This window comes from Erythrolamprus reginae, chromosome 2 (genome assembly GCF_031021105.1).
Source record: "Erythrolamprus reginae isolate rEryReg1 chromosome 2, rEryReg1.hap1, whole genome shotgun sequence".
Classification (NCBI taxonomy): Eukaryota; Metazoa; Chordata; class Lepidosauria; order Squamata; family Dipsadidae; genus Erythrolamprus; species Erythrolamprus reginae.
The window spans coordinates 151,104,128-151,124,794 of record NC_091951.1 but is presented as its reverse complement, the minus strand read 5'-3'; the positions used below and the strand labels follow the sequence as shown (position 1 = coordinate 151,124,794).

The 20,667-nt window shown below is 39.5% G+C and overlaps 1 protein-coding gene across 1 annotated transcript in view; it reads left to right on the top strand.

Annotated features, from left to right (window-relative positions):
* The first annotated feature begins 4,369 nt into the window (after nucleotides 1–4,369).
* Nucleotides 4,370–20,667, top strand: part of MYO15B (myosin XVB) — a 79,184-nt gene continuing 62,886 nt past the window's right edge. The window contains exons 1-4 of the mRNA XM_070736763.1: nucleotides 4,370–4,406; nucleotides 13,648–13,705; nucleotides 18,951–19,081; nucleotides 19,533–19,628. Coding sequence (XP_070592864.1) covers nucleotides 4,404–4,406; nucleotides 13,648–13,705; nucleotides 18,951–19,081; nucleotides 19,533–19,628 — 288 coding nt within the window. The 5' untranslated portion in view covers nucleotides 4,370–4,403. The remainder of the gene's footprint in view (nucleotides 4,407–13,647; nucleotides 13,706–18,950; nucleotides 19,082–19,532; nucleotides 19,629–20,667) is intronic.

Sequence of the window (20,667 nt, the reverse complement as noted above, 5' to 3'; positions counted from 1 at the left end):
CAGAGGTTTTCAAAGTCTCACACTTACGTCTTGTTTTCTAACTTTATTCTTGCCTTGTCAACTTCAGAAAGCGATACCAAAGGCTGAAGAAAACTCTGCTACACTTTGGGGTGGCTGTACTTGTTTCTGGAAACCTGGTTCACAAAATGAAGGAATGCAAGGTAACAAGATTATTCACAATGGGTGAGGAAAGTTTAATACATGTATAACCCTCTTCCTGATGTGCCACAGTATTACCAGAAGAAAGAGAACAACCCTTAGTAGAAATAAACAACCATTTATTGAAGAATTGCCCAGTTTTACCTGAAATAGGAACCCTGAACAATAGGAAAGCAAATATTTTTTTATTGAAATTAGAGGGGCACGAGTAGGAAATCCTAGGAACCTGATTTATTAGCAGGTTTTTTGGTAAATTGACTGATTGATTGATTGGATTTATTTGCTGCTCCTGCTCCTACATAAGGTTATTTCTGTTGCACCAGAGCTGGGAAAGCCCTTTGTTAAGGAAATTAATCTTAAAGTAGTCAGAGGAGTGTCTTTGATTGATGAGGTTTTACTCTGTTGCAATTCCTTTGTTAAGGCTGCCCTTGTGCTATGGGCTGGTGTGGAAGCTTTTATTCTTTGCTTTAGATAGGATTGCAGCAGGCTTTGCCTGTGGGCAGGGAGGGTGACTTGGCTCTGATAGGATTAGGCAAAGACAGGAACTGGGTTTGATCTGACCATGTCCCAAAGACAGGGAAGTGTCTCAAAAGGGTGTCACCCTCGATTTTATATGCGACATTATTTTCTCTGGAAGGTAAAAGCTCTTTTAATAAAAGGAAACAATAAATAAAACTGCTTGTGAGTGGGAGAAACATTATGAGAGTGTGTGTGTTATATTATGTGGAATATGGTAGATAAAGTAACCACTCTTTCCCATCCTCCCAAATGTTGTCAGAATATGTCACTATCTGTATCTGTATGACTAGCATTCTGTGGTGAAAAGATTCAAGTTGAATATAGTTGATAGGTTCCAGATGAAACTAACAGCAAAAAAACCTTGAACACAACTATTAAGTTATGCTATTATGGCTATTAACATCTGACACATTGTAGGATCTCTAATATACGTTTCTTCTTCTTCTTCACCATCTTATTTGTATGTAAATCAGTACCTGAATAATTTTTGGAGTGTGGATGTCATTTTATGATTATAAACCTTCCACTGGAATAGGCTTCTTGGGAAGCTGTATGCTAAAGGAAATTTCTGAACTGTGATTCTGTTACTTTGAGATTTTAATCAAGTATCAAGAACTTCAGTTTAAATCAAAGATGCACAACTGATCCATCTGGGGCAAAGGCACAAAGTTAGCATAACAAGCCAATAATTATTCCCCTTTTCCTTGGAAATAATTCTTCCAATAAAAGTTGCTGGGAGTCAGGTAGTGTACAATTTCTTTAAAAAAAAGATCTGGCAAAAAACTAACTGATATCAAGTATTATTCTATAACCCAAAGCTATGGCATTCAATTACACACAGCATCATCTGAGTGTATTTTTTTTTAAAAATGATTTCTCTCTTTTTATAAATCCCTTGTACCAGTCTGTTCAGGGACCCTAAAACTCTCCAAAGTAAACGGGAAGGCAGGGAGAAGGAGGAGTCTGTTCTACTGATCAATCAATACATGGATATAATTAAATACCATAAAATCCAATAATTGCCCAAGAAAGTAATGTCTGCAACAGGCCCAGCTTGTTATGGATTTCTGACTTCTGTTCCTAGCTTAGGTGTGTGTTCTGCACCTATTCTTCTCTCTTTTGTTGACTCCCTGTGATTCTGTGTTAGGGACACAGGAAGGTTATGCCTTTGCTTCATCAACTCTGCCCTCTGCGTTTAGTATGTGACATGGTTTTATGAGAGATTTTATGAGAATAATAAAAGGTCTCAAAGTTCACTATTAGAGTTGGAGATCCACCCTGTTCTTTTTCCTCCCATCAATACTGTGTTGGAAGGACTTTAGCACTCTCTTAGTCTTAACCAAGCAGCTAGTTGCGTCTGTTAGCTGCCACTGAAAAATCAGGCTGTGGGGACAAAAGAGGAAAAATACCTAATTTATCACTTAACATCAAAACTGGTAAGTACCTTTGGGGAACATTGGTTTATAGACAGACAGACAGACAAGGAGGAGCTGATTATTGTCGTTCAATCTGTCACACTTTGAAGGAAAAAGAAACATGATGCGTCTTTTCCAGAACTAGTTAAAATATTTTCATTTATTCTCTTCAGGGGGTTTGAATAGTAGAAGAGAAAGTTGAAATGAATCCCTTTTCTGAGTCAAACTGGCAGTTGCAATTACCACACGTCATTTATAATATTATGTTAATTCACTGACTAGTTAATAATCAGAGCTTAGGATTTAATAGGAGTGAGCAAAGTATTCTGTATGTGTGTATCGGGGTTGGGTTCCTGCCGAATTGGACCGGATCGCCCAAACTGGTAGCGACCCACTGGTGACATTATGATGGCATCACGTATTCAGTTTGGTTGGTGCCAGTCCTTGGGTGCCACCATCTTTTAATTCCCCCCCAACTTTTTTACTATTTTGAAGTTTTTTTCTTTGCTGCTGCTTGAAAAAGGGCCTTATCGCCTGCCCCCCTGGTTTATACTTGCCTTTATTCCTTTGGCCGAAACACAGCTGATCAGGTCCTCAGCTGTGTTTTGGGCTGATTATAGCTATTGAGCATGCGCAGAAGCAGAATTGTGTGAAGGGTCGTGTGTTTGCGAAATGTTGTGATGCGAACCGTTGGCAAAGGTAAGTGGAACCCACCCCTGGTGTGTGTGTGTGTGTGTGTGTATGAATGTATATAGATACTGTATATAGATTTATTTCTATTTTTAGCATTTAAAACTTCCGGGAGCTTCATATTCTATAGCTAATGGTATCTCGTATTCCTGTTACACTTTCCTTCTGCCCTCTTTCCTTGAGGAAGAAATCCAAATCTTTTTTAAACTGGGGACACACTTTTAATGAATAAATAAGTTGCTATGAACATTTATTTGAATGGTAATTAACATTTCGTGGCTAAGGGTAGTGGATGTATACATATAGCATCGTCACAACAGTACTAACGTAGAGTGCACACATTGCTAATTGTGAAAGTAAAAGCAATTTTGAAGACAAAGCCAGAGGTGAGGGAAGAAAGAAAACATAGCTTTCCATAAAATATATGGAGAGGCTCCGTGGGATTTCCATAAGATCATTTTATTTATTTATTTCAATTGTTTCTTCATGTAAGACAGACATTGAAGTAAATGTATATGCTGAAATATAGATCTGCCATATTTTTTTCCTCCCAAAAAGAGATTGAAAATTTGGGTGTGTCTTATACTCCGTCAAAGCTTTTTTTTCCCCTAGCCCTAACTAGGGGCTAAGGATCTTCCCGGCTTCCTACTCCCTTTGAAGAAGGTATTTTCCAGCCCTAAGTCTTTGCAGGCTTGTTTTCATTCCTGCTCCCTCTGAAAAAGCGGTGGTATTCAGCCCTAACATGGTGCTAACAATATTCCTGGCTTGCGGCATTTTTTTTAATTCCTACTCCCACCAAAGTAGTTTTTCCTGCCCTAAGTCTTTGCGGGGTTATTTTCATTCCTACTCCCTTTGAGAAAGGCTTTTTCAGTCCTAATCAGGGGATACAATAATGTACTGAAGCTGAACAGACTAAGGATATTAGCCAGATGAATACCTGGAAGGTAGATTTCAACCCCTCGCCCTATTTTCCTCCCCATAAGCTAAGGCGTGTCTTATACTCTGGTGCGTCTTACCTGTATACAGTGTTCCCTTGATTTTCGCGGGTTCAAACTTCGCGAAAAGTCTATACCACAGTTTTTCAAAAATATTAATTAAAAATACTTCACGGGTTTTTTCCCTATACCATGGTTTTTCCCGCCCAATGACATCATATGTCATCGCCAAACTTTCATCTGCCTTTAATAAATATTTTTTTAATAAACTTTAATAAATAAACATGGTGAGTAATAATCCAAATGGTTGCTAAGGGAATGGGAAATTGCAATTTAGGGGATTAAAGTGTTAAGGGAAGGCTTGTGATACTGTTCATAGCCAAAAATAGTGTATTTACTTCCGCATCTCTACTTCGCGGAAATTCGACTTTCGTGGGCAGTCTCAGAATGCATCCCCCGTGAAAATCGAGGGAACACTGTACTCCAAAAAATATGGTATATAAGTTGCCAGAATCAAAGAATTTAATGTAACTCTCTTTTTCGCAGTACTAAGATTTTTTTGAAGGAGTCTCGCTTGATCATGCATATAGTTGTTGGTTTTTAACTATCTTTGTTCCAGAGGTCTGAGGACCGAAAAAGGAGAAACAAGGCCACAGGTACTGAAGAGAGCAGGAATTGCCTGGAAATGGTAGGTTAAATTGATAAAAGTATTGGGTGTCAACTGGCAACACCTAGGCCAATATTTGTATATGCATACATTTATTATTGTGCATTGCTGGATCATGTGTGGAAGTGGGAAATTTCTCTCTCTCTTTCTTTCTCAGTATATGTATTTTGAATTTCCAAGTATGATGTCACTTAGTATGCAAAGACATTTATATATTTGACTTTCATATGGCCATCCATTAAAAACATAATTCAAGGTGGCTCACAACAATTATATATACAATTAAACATCCAAAAAGAATAAAAGCGGAAAAACAAGGGCAGAAAGAAAAACCTGGCACCACACCCACTCTCCTCCAACAAAGCCAATACCATTATCTTCCAACTGTGACAATGCCAGGCTGAGTTGAAGTCCTCCAGGGTTAAAGTTGCCAAGGTTGGAGACCCCTGGTCTACAAGGCAAGGAGTGTGTGTGTGTGTTGGGGGTGGGCGGGGTGTAATCTACCAGATCTTTGGAGATAGTATATCTTACAGGACAATGCTGTCATGGAAATAGGACATTTCCTAAGACCCACTAGATGGCAACATTTAAGGGAAGGGACTGGAACATCCTTATTCTATATCCGATATGGTAGAATAGGCAGATGCCCTCAGGGAGACATAGTTTGGCAGCTCTAAATTGTCTGTACTGTTTTCCAAACACTTAGGCTGAGCATAGGGCCCACTTCCAAAATACTTTATCCACTTTCTTCTATTCTGTTAAGTAACTTTGGAGAGTAGCCAAAGTATTAAAATCTAAATTTTAAGAGATTCTCTAAGTTCAACATCAATCTGTATAGTCTGGAGGACAGAAGGAAAAGGGGGGACATGATCGAAACATTTAAATATGTTAAGGGTTAAATAAGGTCCAGGAGGGAAGTGTTTTTGATAGGAAAGTGAACACAAGAACAAGGGGACACAATCTGAAGTTAGTTGGGGGAAAGATCAAAAGCAACATGAGAAAATATTATTTTACTGAAAGAGTAGTAGATCCTTGGAACAAACTTCCAGCAGACGTGGTAGATAAATCCACAGTAACTGAATTTAAACATGCCTGGGATAAACATATATCCATCCTAAGATATTATACAGAAAATAGTATAAGGGCAGACTAGATGGACCATAAGGTCTTTTTCTGCCGTCAGACTTCTATGTTTCTCTTTCTAACATTCTTGTGGCAAACTGTTATCAAAATTGTAATAATCAGATTTTGACTTTAAGTTCTATAGGTTATTGCTTAAACCACAAAAGACAAAAACAAATATACATTTATGTTGTTATAGTATGGCATGTAGTATATCTATTCCTCCTTTCTTGTGTAAGGTGTTTTTTTTTTCATGAGCAATTTAGTAATTTAATGCTTCTGCAAGGGAGTTGTCGAACTGGTGGACACAATCACATATTGAACCCTTGCTCCTTTGTATATGTATATGTATATGGTATACATAGAAAGTATATGGTACACATAGAAAGGGCAAGGGTTCAGTCCATGATTGCTCCCTTTCATTGTGAATCATCTGAGTGGATTGATTTTATATTGGCTAAGACATCTTTGCATGATTTGTGCACAGATTAATGTAACACAACATAGACAAATGTAGCTGACTTGGGAGAAAGATGCTTTGACAACAGTTCCTGGTTTGATCACCTTGTACTTGAATTAGAAACATAGAAGATTGATGGTAGAAAAAGACTTCCTGGTCCATCTAGTCTGCCTTTATATACTATTTCCTGTTTTTTATCTTAGGATGGATATATTTATTTTTATTTATTTATTTTGTCCAATACACAATAATACACAATGAAGGTAATAGAGGACACCTTTGAGGAAATAGAATTAGAGAAAGAATAGAAGAGAGAATATAGGATAAAATAAATCGATGAGAGAATAGAAGAAAGATATAGGGATAGAAGAGAAGATATATGGGATATAGGAGAGACAATAGGACAGAGGTTGGAAGGCACTGTAGTGCACTTATGCACGTTCCATACTGACCTCTTAGGAAGCTGGGGAGGTCAACCGTGGACAGTCTAAGGGTAAAATGTTGGGCTTAGGAGATGATACTACGGAGTCCAGTAATGAGTTCCACGCTTCAGCAACTCTATTACTAAAGTCGTATTTTTTACAGTCAAGTCTGGAGCGGTTAATATTGAGCTTGAATCTGTTATGTGCTCTTGTTTGGAGCGGTTAATATTGAGCTTTCCTATTAAAAACACTTCCCTCCTGAATAAGGTTCAAGAGGGAAGTGTTTTTAATAGGAAAGTGAACACAAGAACAAGGGGACACAATCTGAAGTTAGTTGGGGGAAAGATCAAAAGCAACGTGAGAAAATATTATTTTACTGAAAGAGTAGTAGATCCTTGGAACAAACTTCCAGCAGACGTGGTTGGTAAATCCACAGTAACTGAATTTAAACATACCTGGGATAAACATACTGTATATCCATTGTAAGATAAAATACAGGAAATAGTATAAGGGCAGATTAGATGGACCATGAGGTCTTTTTCTGCTGTCAGTCTTCTATGTTTCTATGTTATGTGCTCTTGTGTTGTTGTGGTTGAAGCTGAAGTAGTTGTTGACAGGCAGGACATTGCATCATATAATCTTGTGGGCAATACTTAGATCATGTTTAAGGTGTCTTAGTTCTAAGCTTTCTGGGCCAAGGATTGTAAGTCTAGTTTCGTACAGTATTCTGTTATGGGAGGAGGAATGCAGGGCTCTTCTGGTGAAGTATCTCTGGACATTTTTGAGGGTGTTAATGTCTGAGATGTGGTATGGGTTCCAAACAGATGAGCTGTATTCCAGGATGGGTCTGGCAAAAGTTTTGTATGCTCTGGTAAGTAATGTGAGATTTCCAGAGCAGAAGCTACGTAGGATTAGATTAACAACTCTTGAAGCCTTCTTGGCGATGTTGTTGCAGTGGGCTTTGGCACTTAGGTTTTTTGTAATTAGTACTCCAAGATCCTTAACCGAATGGGGGTTATCTATGATAATTTGATTATTCAGTTTGTATTTGGAGTTCTGATTCTTTTTGCCCGTGTGTAGGACAGAGCATTTGCTGGTTGAGATTTGGAGTTGCCATGTGTTAGATCAATCAGAAACAGAGTCTAGGTCTTTTTGGAGAGTAGTTGTGTTCTCGGTGGTGTTGAAGAGTTTTATATCATCTGCGAAGAGAACACAGTTGCTTGTAATGTATATCCCAGGCATGTTTAAACTCAATTACTGTGGATTTACCAACCACGTCTGCTGGAAGTTTGTTCGAAACATTCAGATGCTTTGTTCCAAGCATCTGAATTACTGAAGTTTACTATCCTTGGACATGCCCTTGGAGACATTTCAAAAAGTGCAGTTATTGTAGAATGCAATAACATACTTGTTGCTGATGAAGTATTTCAGCAGAACTCATGTACTAAGAGTTTGGCAAATTATTTCCGATTACACTTGAATGTTCTTTTGAGCCCTTTTATCTAGGGAACATCATGCTCTGAATAGAATCTGCCGGTTGTATTGATTAATCTCTAAGAAGGTATATTTCCTCTTAGAAGTTCAGGTCCAGAAGCATTTTTTTTTTCAATAGCTAGCCTAGTTACTATGGAATAACCCAACCCCCCCCCCCCCCGGTCAAGAAGTTAATTTCTTTAACTTTCAGGAAAAAAGATTAATTCACATGGACAAACATCCGCCATATATCACCCCAGAGTAACAACTGTTGATAAGAAAGACAAAAACAGTCTTCAGACTCAAACATTGTTGTGTCAGGAGACAGCAAAATAGAAGAGAAAACACTCTAGAAAAAAAGCAAAATATAAAGATCACCCCTCCCCAATTGAAGTAGAAGACTGTGGCAAAAGAAAGCAAAGACAGTACCAAAATTAATAGTCACTTTGTGTGCAACCCCAAAACATGTGGAGCATCACTTGAACACTATTGGAATTGACAAATTCACTACCAGTCAATTATAACAGGTGTACATGGAACTTCCTGCAATGATACATCTAACACCATCAAATAGCTGCCTATCCCAGGTCCTTTGGAAGGACTTGATAGGTGGATGCCAAATTCAATCTAAACATCAGGCTGCCTGTGAAATGAACCATGATAATAATAACGATAGGAACAATTGATTTCTGGTTCTCCCCTTTTTATACGTTTACTAATTTGAAATATTTGTGGATATTCAGGCCCTTTTAAAAATCAGGGTCTTTATATTGTTTTCTTTCTTGCTTGAATTTAGTTACACTTCTGTTTTGTAGGTGTACTGTTATTTTTACTATCACTGTGTATTTGCCAAGCTTAAATTCCCAATCAGATATTATTGAGATTGAGATTCTTCCAGTGTTGAGCAAAGTTTATTCTTGCTGGTGTAAAGATATATCCCTTTACATTATAATATTCCTTGTTGAGATTATGCCTAGTATGAAAAGTTGTATTTTCCATTTTCTCTGATTGTGAGCCATCCACAGTCTATGTTTAGGATATCAAATAAATCTTCTGTAATAAATAATCATGAAAGCATTGCAAATCAAAAATAGTTTATATTACAGAACTAAACTCTACAAGTTATTCTTTAAACACAAACAGGTAGGGTGGCCTAACAGAGTGGTAACAATATACAGTGGTACCTCTACTTACGAACTTAATTCGTTCTGTTACCAGGTTCTTAAGTAGAAAAGTTTTTAAGAAGAAGCAATTTTTCCCAAAGGAATCAGTGTAAAAGCAAATAATGTGTGCGATTGGGGAAACAACAGGGAGGTCCTGTTTTCTCCAAGGAGATTCCTAGAGAGGCCCCATGGAGGCTTCTCCCCACCTTTTCCGGCCCTGTTTCTTCCCAGGAGATTCCTAGAGAGGCCCCACGGAGGCTTCTCCATGCCTTTTCCATGCCTTTTCCATGCCTTTTCAGAGGCTCGGGTTTGTAAGTGGAAAATGGTTCTTGAGAAGAGGCAAAAAAATCTTGAACACCCGGTTCTTATCTAGAAAAGTTTGTAAGTAGAGGCATTCCTCAAGTAGAGGTAAGTAGAGGTACCACTATACAGTGTATAGGTCTAGGCATATTTGGGTCTTTTCCTGTGTAAAGTTGATAGACTCCTTGTGATGTTACGACAAAGTTCGGCCGAGCACAAAGCCAAAGACAACAGCCTGAAGATGATGAGTGGGATCTTGTCGAAACATCACCAGGAGTCTATAAACCTTACATGGGAAAAACCAGAATATTCCTAGATCTACATACCTATACCAGTATACAATATACAATATACATTCTATTCCTCATTAATCCCTGCCTGAGTAATTTACAATTTTAACGGAGTGGGCTCAAAAATACAGTCGCTGTGAAATTCTACAGTGCTTGAAACACATTTGTCTTCTGATTCCCACCTCTGGCCCTTGCCAAAATGGAGAACAAGATGTAATGTCTTTGAAGATGGAATGCCACATTGTTGATTTTTGTCATGAAAGTATTCATGGAGTCTAAGAAGCAGCAAAGGCATGTACTCACTTCTCAACTGGAGAAGCCCAACGAATCAAGTGCAGATTTGACCTAGCCATTTCTTAATATTAAAATCTTAGACTGCTCCTAGTTAAGGGATTGCTATTATGACGGGCTGCTCAAAACAGCTGCTTGTATCATTCCAGCAAGTGTTGTGTTGAACTGATGCAATAAAATATTCTTCCTTTCAACACTTATTAGCAGTGAATGTGGGTGGGTTTTCCATTGGGACAATTTTTGACTTCTGGTGACTGACTGTGCCAGTCCCTGTAGGGGTTTTTTTGCAAACATTTCCTGGAGATGAGGTCCTCCACCCTGCTTGGTGTCTAAGGCAGGGCTAGGACTCACCATTTCCTGATTTCCATTCTAGTATCACACCAAAATGGCTAGTTTACAAGAATTAATAGCCACAAGGAAATGGAATGTATTTTATAGCTTTATGGGGCCAACAACGTGGAGTCACAAAGTTGCATATTAGTCATTGTATCCTGATCTGATTTGTGAACAGATTTATACTCTGTTTAGTATTTAAAAGAAAGATAGAGACTACTTTAAGAAGAGAGCTATTTTCTCTCCTTACAAAAGCAAGGAAAGTAACAAAATAATAGAGTTGGGAGGGATCTTGGAGATCTTCTAGTCCAACCCCCTACTCAAGCAGGAAACCCTTATACTAGTGATGGTGAACCTCTGGCACGGGTGCCACAGATGGCACACGGAGCCATATTTGTTGGTACGTGAACTATTGCCCTAGATCAGCTCCAGCGTGCATGTGTGTGCTAGCCAGCTGATTTTTGACTTGCACAGAGGCTCTGGGAGGGTGTTTTTGGCTTCCAGAGAGCCTCCAGGGGGATGGAGGGGAAGGTGTTTTTACCCTCCTCCGGCTCCAGGGAAGCCTTTGGAGCTTGGGCAGAGCAAAACATGAGCCTACTGGGCCCACTAGAAGTTGGAGACATGCTATTTCCAGCCTCCGGAGGGCTTCGGGGGGGCTGGGGAAAGCTGTTTTCGCCCTCCCCAGGCATTGAATTATGGGTGTGGGCACTTGGGCATTTGCAATAGCCTGTGTGCAACACTCTTTTGGCACCCGAGGAAAAAAAGGTTCGCCGTTACTGCCCTATACCATTGCAGACAAATAGGTGTCCAGTCTCTTCTCTAAAAGCCTCCAGTTTTGGAACACCGTCAACTAATGGAGGCAAGTCATTCTACCAAGTAATTATTCTCACTGTTAGAAAATTACTCCTTAGTTCTAGGTCGGTTCTCTCACTGATTAGTTTCCATCCATTGCTTCTTGTCCTGCCTTCAGGTGCTTTGGTCTATAAGGCATTACCTTCTGTTTGCATCCTTTCTGTGTTTTCCCATGGTTTATCCCACTTTTCCTTCCCATTCAGAAAACAGTAGAATAGCTGCATAGAACCTTTAACTGGCAGCTCGGTGAGCCCCTCCAGCTAGAAGATCTTCAAATATCAGAAGCAAAACTGAAGAATAGGAAGCGTTCGTAGAACCAGAATCTAGCATTGCAATTAAGGGATTAATCACAGGATCCACGTGCACCCTGGTTTAGCCAGAATTGACCTGATCTTGGGCCACACTGCTAAACAAGAAAGGACCTGAGAATTGGGCAGTCCAGGGTTATGACAGACAAGTAGATCTTTACTCCCCTTTATAGAGCCATAAAGGGATAGTATGTGTTTAGCAATTGATTACCATTCATTCCCCTGTACTTTTAAGAGCCACTCTTTTCTATACTAGGGAGTATTTAAGTTTAGCCATTTAAATTTTGGAAAAACTGCCAAACCCTAACTTTGCCAGTGTGAGTCTGCTGATCAAGGCTCAATTTAACTGGTTGAAATATGTTAAACCAGAGAAAGAGGGAGAAAGGAAGGGAAGGGGAGGAGAGAGTAGGGGGCACCGATATACACAGACAGACAGACAGTGGTAGATAAATAAGAGATAAATAGAGATAAACACATAACTAACACATAATGCGATAGAGACAGCTCAGATCTACTTCTGCTTATACTGCTTCAGTTTAGAACTGATTATTTTATTATTTGAGTCTGCAATCCCTGGGGCTGGTTTATAACAGGGACGTGGTTTTCTCAACAGCTGATATGATACCGAATGTTGCAATTGTCAACATCATGACTTACACACACACACACACACACACACACACACACACACATATATACAGTGATCCCTCGAGTTTCGCGATCTCGATCTTCGCGAAACGCTATATCGCGATTTTTCCACCCGATGACGTCACTCTCTTCCTTCCTTTCTCATCTTTCTTTCTCTCTCTCTTTCTCTCTCTTGCTTCTTCCTCTATCACACTCTCTTCCTCCCTCTCTCATCTCTTTCTTTCCTTTTCTCTCTTTCTCTATCTTTCCCCCTCTTGCTGGCGGGCGGCGGGCGGGCGAGCGGGGGCATCAGCGAGGAGCCGAGGTTTCCCCATTGCGTGGGCGGCCGGGAAGACCCAGGGAAGGTTCCTTCGGCCGCCCAGCAGCTGATCTGCTCAGTAGCGCAGCAGCAGCGAGGAGCCGAATCGGGGTTTCCCCTTTGCGTGGGCGGCGGGGAACGCAAACTCCACCATCTACGCATGCGTGGCCATAGAAAAAAAGGGCGCACATGCGCAGATGGTGTTTTTACTTCCGCAACCCTACATCGCGAAAAATCGATTAATGCGAGGGGTCTTGGAACGGAACCCTCGCGATAATAGAGGGATCACTGTATATGTTTTCGTAGATTTTCACGGGTACAGGTATGACGGTCTTGGTATATTCGGGTTTCTTCCCGTGTAGGATTCTTGTTCTTGTTCTAGGGTGAACACAGCGAGACCTGAGCTGCCTTCCTTCTATAAGTACTGGTGGCTGGGTGTGGTTTGATGGCTCAGCAATTGCCTGCGGTGTAGAAACTTCTTGGTGAGTCAGTGGGGTAACACCTGGGGTCGTTGATGTAGCTGAGGTATGTTGATTAGTTAATGGTTGTGGATTAGGCGTGATATCCTGAGTAGTTGGAGCTTGCAGGCTACTTGATTGTTTTGCAATGTGTGTTCTGAGTCTGGTTTCAGTTTCTGTGGCTGGGATGCGTTTGAGGGCTGGTTTCCAGATGTCTGGTAGGCGGGAGGTATCATCCTGCTTGTTCATATTTTGGGGATGTTTTTCTATCTCGATGGCTTCCATGATTATTCTTTTGCTGTAGTGTTCTGTTTTGGAAATTAATTTAGTACTGTCAAAATCAATTTCATGTCCTGTAGTTTTGAAGTGTTGGAAAAGGGAGGAGGTTTTTTCTTTTTTTTCTTTTTTGCATTAAGGAAATATACATACATACACACACACACACACACACACACACACACACACACACACATATATATATGAATCCAAAATATAGGGAAAATTCAGTAAGTAATCGGGCCGGGGGGGGGAGGTTATTAGAAGAACCAAAATTGACTGAAGCTTAACAAAATGCTTTTACTGGGACTTTTGGCCACCTACAAAAATATACTCTTTAAGGCAGGTGCCCCTTTTTCCCTCCTTTCTTTAGGATGCATGTACAATTCTATACTATGTTTCTCATATTGCCTGGTTGATGATTTTTAAAATTATTGTCCATGATTTATTGGTATATGCTTATTATGAAAGTGAGGACTTTAGTACTATTTTTATAAATAAACTGTACTTTACTTGAGGAGAGGAATTAAACCAACGTGGTGTCTTGGCTGCTCTTTCTTCTCCCCAGGATGTCCGACGGCTCGAAATTCCTGCTGAGCTTGCAGCTCTCCTCCGTTTGGCTCAGGGTGAGTAGAATACCTCGGCCTTGCATTTGAATTAAAACAGTGTCCTTGACCTGCAAAATGTTTTCAGTTTACTTCCAAAGAACAGTTTTAAAAGATAAACCTAGAGATCATCTTAAAAATTAGAAATCCCCACCACCACCCATGAGCATTTTTCCGCTGTTCTCCATCTGCTTGAATATTTTCTTGAATGTTTTTAATCTGATAAAACGACTTCCCCATTTTACTTATCTATCTATCTATCTATCTATCTATCTATCTATCTATCTATCTATCTATCTATCTATCTATCTATCTATCTATCCATCCATCCATCCATCCATCCATCCATCCATCCATCTATCTATTTATGCATTTATGCATTTATGCATTTGTTTGTTTGTTTGTTTATCTATCTATTTATTTATGCATTTATGCATTTATGCATTTGTTTGTTTGTTTGTTTGTTTATTTAATTTGTATGCCGCCCCTCTCCGTGGACTCCGTGGATTTTAAATGTGAAATTTACAAAAAGTATTTAATTTGATAAACCCCCAAGGTACATGTATATTCAATGTGTAATTGTTTGTAAATGAGAGCTGGTTGTCAAGGGCCTAAATTACAGTCACATGACCTGAGGGTGGTGTGATAGTGATAAGTTTAAGTACAGATTGTAAATCACTTAAGGTATTTCAAGGCTGTGATAACTTTGAATTCTCATTAACAGCAATAAGTCAAGGACTACCTGAACAGTAGTGGACTTAGAATTGATTGTGAAGGTATTCAACAGATAGTTTTTGTTTTATTGGTTCAAGAATAAAGAAGTCATTTTATCAGATTAAAAACAACCTCCCTTCGATCCGAAGTACAGTAGTACCTCTACCTAAGAACACCTCTACTTAAGAACTTTTCTAGATAAGAACTGGGTGTTCAAGATTTTTTTTGCCTCTTCTCACGAACCATTTTCTACTTCAGAACCCGAGCCCAGAAAAAATTCCCAGGAAATTTGAGAGCGGCACGAAGGCCCGGCCAGTTTCCTGCCATTCTCCCTTTAATCCTGGCCATCTTGGGCTTTTCTGGGCTGCCAGAGGAGTCTTTTAGTGGCACTTAAGGAGACTTTGGCAGTCCAGAGCAAACAAAGCATTTTCCTTTCTCTGGACGCTTGGAGAGGGAATGAACCTCTGCCAGCACCCAGAGAAAAGAAAGGCTCTCTTTGCTCTGGGCCGCCCATAGTGAACGGAATGTTTTCCTTTCTCTGGGCGCTTGGAGAGGGAATAAATCACTTCGCTGTGGTAACTCCCTCATGCTGCTTCCCATACACCCGACGTGAGGTTGCCTCCTGGAGCGTCTGGGCATGGAAAGGCAAAAGGAGGTGCTTTGCTCTGGCCAGATCAACTTGGCTTCAGCCAAACTGAGGAGTCACCACATTGAAGGAAAGGCGCCGGCTACAAAGCGAGTGAGAGGAGAAGGGAGCCCTTCAGCATGGGGAGGAAGAGGATGACACAGGTAGCAGCAGCTGCAGCCACCTTTTGGTCAAAGGACCGGGAGGTTCCCCCCTCTCGCCCACCTGGGTTTCTCTCTCTGGTGCAGTGTATGGAAGGCAGACTCGCGCTGGGTGTATGGGAGGCATGTGCTCCTCCTCGCTGCCTCAGAGTCCCTCTTTTTTTTTTAAGCCTTAAAGTTTTGGATTTTTTTGGTTCCCCTTGTCTCACCTTCTTCCTTTGGCAGCAACTGTCTTCCTCCTCCTCCTCCCACCCAAATTCCTTTTATTTCTTTCCTAATGGGTTTGCACACATTATTTGCTTTTACATTGATTCCTATGGGAAAAATTTCTTTTACTTAAGAACGTTTCTATTTAAGAACCTGGTCACGGAACGAATTAAGTTCTTAAGTAGAGGTACTACTGAATTTAGAAAATATTCAAGCAGATGGAGAACAGCAGAAAAATACTCAGTGGTGGGGGGATTCCTAATTTTTAAGATGATCTTTAGGTTTATCCTTGATAGAGAACCTACCAAAGAAATAAGAAGGAACATAATCCTAGAGAAGACAATGACAAACGTAGACAAGGACATGAAGGCTGTCTTAGCAGAATTATTAAGACAATGGTATTTCTGGTGGCTCATGAAATCTCTATGCTGAGAAAAGATGAGAGTAAGAAAATAAACATATTTAAATTACGAATGTGGAGATGATCATTAAGTACATTGTGGATTACAAGGAGAACCATCAATTTGTTCTGGATGCTTTTGTGATCAACAAGCAGAAATATCTTATTGTAGGGTCAAGATCAGGTGTGATTCACTTTACACTTTACAATTGCCTTGCATCTAAGTGAAATATTGCCACCAGATCACTAGGAAAAATTATTGTGTAGTGGAAAGGAGATAGAAACAGAAGAACAGATATGATATCAAACAGATAATTGGAATGTATTTGGAGGGGCTATGAACATCAAACCTGAGCTACAAATATTCTCCTTTATTGGAGCTATGAATTATTTCTAGAGGCAGGTTTGAACAATGAGCATTTGTCCAAAAGTCACCACACTAAAAGTCAAGCCTGACTAAATGACACCTAACCAACATGTACACAGTGATGGCTTGATCAATGCAACACCGGTTCTTTTCAAAATGTTTGTTTCACATTCAAATTTCCTCAGGCTAAAAACAGGTTTTCAGCAATTACTTAACATCCTAACTGTGGACACTTTATTTGAGCTTTGGGGGAAAGGATCTTTGGAGCAATCATTATACTTTTTGCAGATAGCATCTCAAGCATTGTTCTCTGGGTATAATTCCTTGATACAATAATCTTCTTTGGCAGTTCTCATGAATACTGTTCTAAAGCATTATTAAGCCTTAGGAAGCATTAAAGGGAAGAAGGAAGGATACCTGAGAGCAATGCGCCCTTCATACATTTATTCATTTCACAAAGATGATGAGGATTTGGCAACCAATAGCTCAGCTCAGCTTCTGCTCCGGAGGGAGTGGTCCAAAGGCAGTTTTACAGCATCCCCTCTGGAGGTACATGATGGGGGGTTTGCCACTGGGGGGCACTCTTTCCCCATCTTGTCTCCTTGCTCTTTTGACTTCCCACTTGAAGCCAATGAGCTGTAGCATCTTCTTCCCTCCTTCCTTATTGCTCCGAGGAATAGTTTTATTGTTCTTCAGCATTGTGGCTGGTTGTCTCTTACCCACTGCAAAATGGAGAAGGGTTAAAAATAGAGGCACGGGGCCAGCTGACTAACACTGTATAATTGGCCAACAGTTGCAGGGTAGTTTTCCGAGTTTTTAGAAATAGTAAACTTTTGCAGATCCACAAATAGAAGAAATGGCTAGAGCAACTTCTTAAAAAAAAAAAGAAATGTCCAGAATTTTTATAGGACATAGCTTTCTCTTTAGGGAACCAAAATATTTTTTTTCCAAATATATTTTATTCATTTTCTTAAAATAGACAAAACTGACAAACATACATTTAACATAGAGATGGGGTTGTATCTACCCCGCTTATTCTAGAAGTAAAATTTCAATACAGAAAAAAGAATACATTAAAAAAAACCACTTTAAATCAACTTATTACTTTAAATGAAAAGAAGAAATTTGTTTTAGCTCATATAATAAATCTTCATAAGTAAACTAATTCTAACATAACTTTTAAATCATACCTCTACTTATACAATTCTCTTATTCTTGGGAACCGAAATATTATACATCATATCACTGCAATTGTCCCCGTACTTATAGGTTGCAACGAAATAATAACAATCCCAGTAGACTCATGACCACAACTGGAAACGGAATTTACCTCTCTAAGCAAGGCAGTTGTAAAGTGAATCACACCTTATTTTATCACACCTTTTGGATACATTTGTTAAGGAAATCATTGCAGTTGTTAAGTGAACAATATAATTGTTAAGCAAATGCATTTCACCCTATTAACTTTGTTTGAAGTCATCTGGAAAGGTTGCATATAGGGGTCATCACATGACACCCCCCCAGATGCTGAATAAACACAATGCCAAGCACCCCAGTTTTGATCACACGACCATGTAAATGTTGTAATAGTCGTAGGTATGATGTCCAATGGGCATATGCCATTTTTTTTCCAGTGAAGTTGTAACAAATGGTTTTAAACGATTACTAAATAAATGGTTGCAGGTCAGGGACTTTCTGTAATCACATGGAAACCTTGTTCACCAAAATATCACCCCGTGTGCATTGAGCAGCCTTTTCATGTTTGTTTGTTTGTTTGTTTGTTTGACTTCTATGCTGCCCTATCCCGAAGGACTCAGTAGTGACTATCTAACTCAAAAGGAATTAAAAATATATCACGGTCAATGTAATACAACCTTCCTCAGCTTGGTCTCCTTTATATTGATGGATTTATCAGTCCTTAAAATCTTAGCAATGGTTATGCTGCTAACAAATTCCAGGAATTGAAGAAGGGCCCCCAGGTTGGGATGGCCAATCTGCTCATTCCTAGAGCCTATTGACTGCAACATGCTCTGTTCCTACATGTCAACATTGTCCATTTCAGCATGGGAGATTTAGATCACATTGCTGCCAGGAAAAATATCTGGGCATATCCTGCACTGAAAATAACTTTTCACTTCATGGGTTAATTTACACTTGCTTTTCACATGGGGAAGAGCTTTAATTTAGTCCGGACCAATCCTTGAATACAGCTCATCTGTCTGGAACCCACACTGCATTTTGGACATAAACACTCTAGAAAATGTCCAGAGATACTTTACTAGAAGAGCCTTTCACTCGCTAGACTTACAATCCTAGATTTAGAAAGCTTAGAAATATGTCGTCTTAAACACAACCTAAGCATAGCCCATAAAATCATTTGCTACAATGTCCTTACTGTCAACTCTACTTCAGCTTCAACCACAACAACGCTCGAGCACACAACAGATACAAACTTAAAGTAAACTGCTCTAAACTCGACTGCAGGAAATATGACTTTAGTAACTGAGCAGTTGATGCATGGAATTCACTACCTGACTTTGTAGTATCATCACCCCAACCCCAAAAACTTTACCCTTAGGCTATCCACTGTTTATCTCTCCCAATTACTAAGAGATCAGTAAGGGGCGTGCATAAGGGCACCAGCATGTCTATAATCTCCTGTCCTAATGTTTCTTTCTTACTAATATCAAGTATATAAATATTATTATATCTTTGTATACCACCAATACGTACTTGACAAAGCAAATAAATAAAATAAATAAATTTTAGTCCCTTTTCCATCTTTTTTTTAGATCACAATCATGCTGAGAGTAATCAAGTCACAGAGGTTTCCCTTCCAGAAGTCAAAGCAAAGGCTACCTTCTCTCTCCCTCATGATATTAACAGCTTTCCCTTCTCTACATTCATCAAAACTCACTTCCAGGTAAGATGGCAAAGTCGGTAAATGAGTTTCCCCCTGATTTCTTTATGACCAGAACAGTCTCTAGGCTCCTTTTTCCTGTTTCTTGTCTGTCGGATGGACAAGGTGGGTCTTGTGAGCGAGGTGGGCTGCAACATTGTCATCTCATCTTCCAGCCTACTGGGCATCTAAACGGCTTTCCTTTCCCTTGACTGCCATTACATATGTGAAAAAGATCCTTTAGCTTATGCTTGCCCACCTGTCAACAAATGCTAGCAAGCAGGAGACTGTTGTGGGAAAAATAAGGAAGGTGTGTTGGATATAATCACCACATTCTGAGTTATTTGTAAAGATAATAAAAGTGGGCTACAAATAAATGCATAAATAAAATGGATGCATGTGTGTGTGTGGAATTGTGACCTAAATATTTGTAGTGGCACACTACCATCATCTGACTGTCTTTGGTCCTTTGTAGGTTGTGAGTTTTCCGGCCCTTGGACAGCCCTTGCAAGAGCCTTTGACCAAACTCCAGATTGAGCATAGACAAAATGCTCTACAGCTCAACAAGCTGGTAAGAAGAAACAACGAAGCAACTAAACCTGCAGCTTTTAACTACTTCCCTGGCTTGATAAATAAAAAAATGAAATCAAATCCAGTTTAAATTTATTGTATGATCTAAATAAAGACACAGATTTATTTAATGAACTTAATTTATGAAGACTGGAGGACTGTGTGCTATTTCAGGCTAGAGGGAGCTTCCAGGAACCTCAAGGTCTTCTCAGGCTTTTACTCCTGTTCTGTAACAGAAGGATCTCAAGGAGCTTCCAAGGAAGGAAATTCTGGATAACCAGACCAGGCCCAACACCTTTTGAACCAGGGGTCTCCAGCCTTAGCAACTTTAAAACTTGTGAACTTCAGCTCCCAGAGTTCCTCAGCCAACAAAGCTGGGTGGAATTCTGGGAGTTGAAGTCCACAAGTCTTAAAGTTGCCAAGGTTGGGAACCCCTGTTCTAGAAGCATTTGTAATTCAGTGGCTTATAATGGAATTTAGAAAAAAGTGAATTTCAGCAGTTAAGAATAATAAGAAAGGTTTGTGCTTATACTTAAACTGGATCATGTACAAGTGTCTGAGCCCCACCTTCTCCTTTCAAAAATGATTTCAGAGGTCAGATGAGAGAATGAGTATATTTTTAGTACGACATCTTCTCATATACGCATGGCCAGTTTGCTAGTCTTTCCTTCTTCCTATTGCTCAGTGGATTACTTGGGATCTATTATCTAAATTGCATTTAGAATTGTGCTTAAGGCTCAGACAACCTTTCTGTGGGTAAAGTATGACTGGGAAGCTATCATAATAGACCTTTGATAAGAAACTCTGTCCAGAAACTTCATATGGCCTTTTAAAACATATTGTGTAGTCCTTATCTGTCCTCAGGTTTCTGTTCTTATCTAGTGGGCCTGTACAGAAAGTGTTTCATTACTTGTGTGTGATGTCACTCAAAGAGGCAATTTGTAAGATAAGAATGTCAGGAACAAGGTAATTAATATATTACCCTTATCATGTGTTTATGTTATGTAGCTAGTTTTGTCATAATTTTATGATCTTGGAAG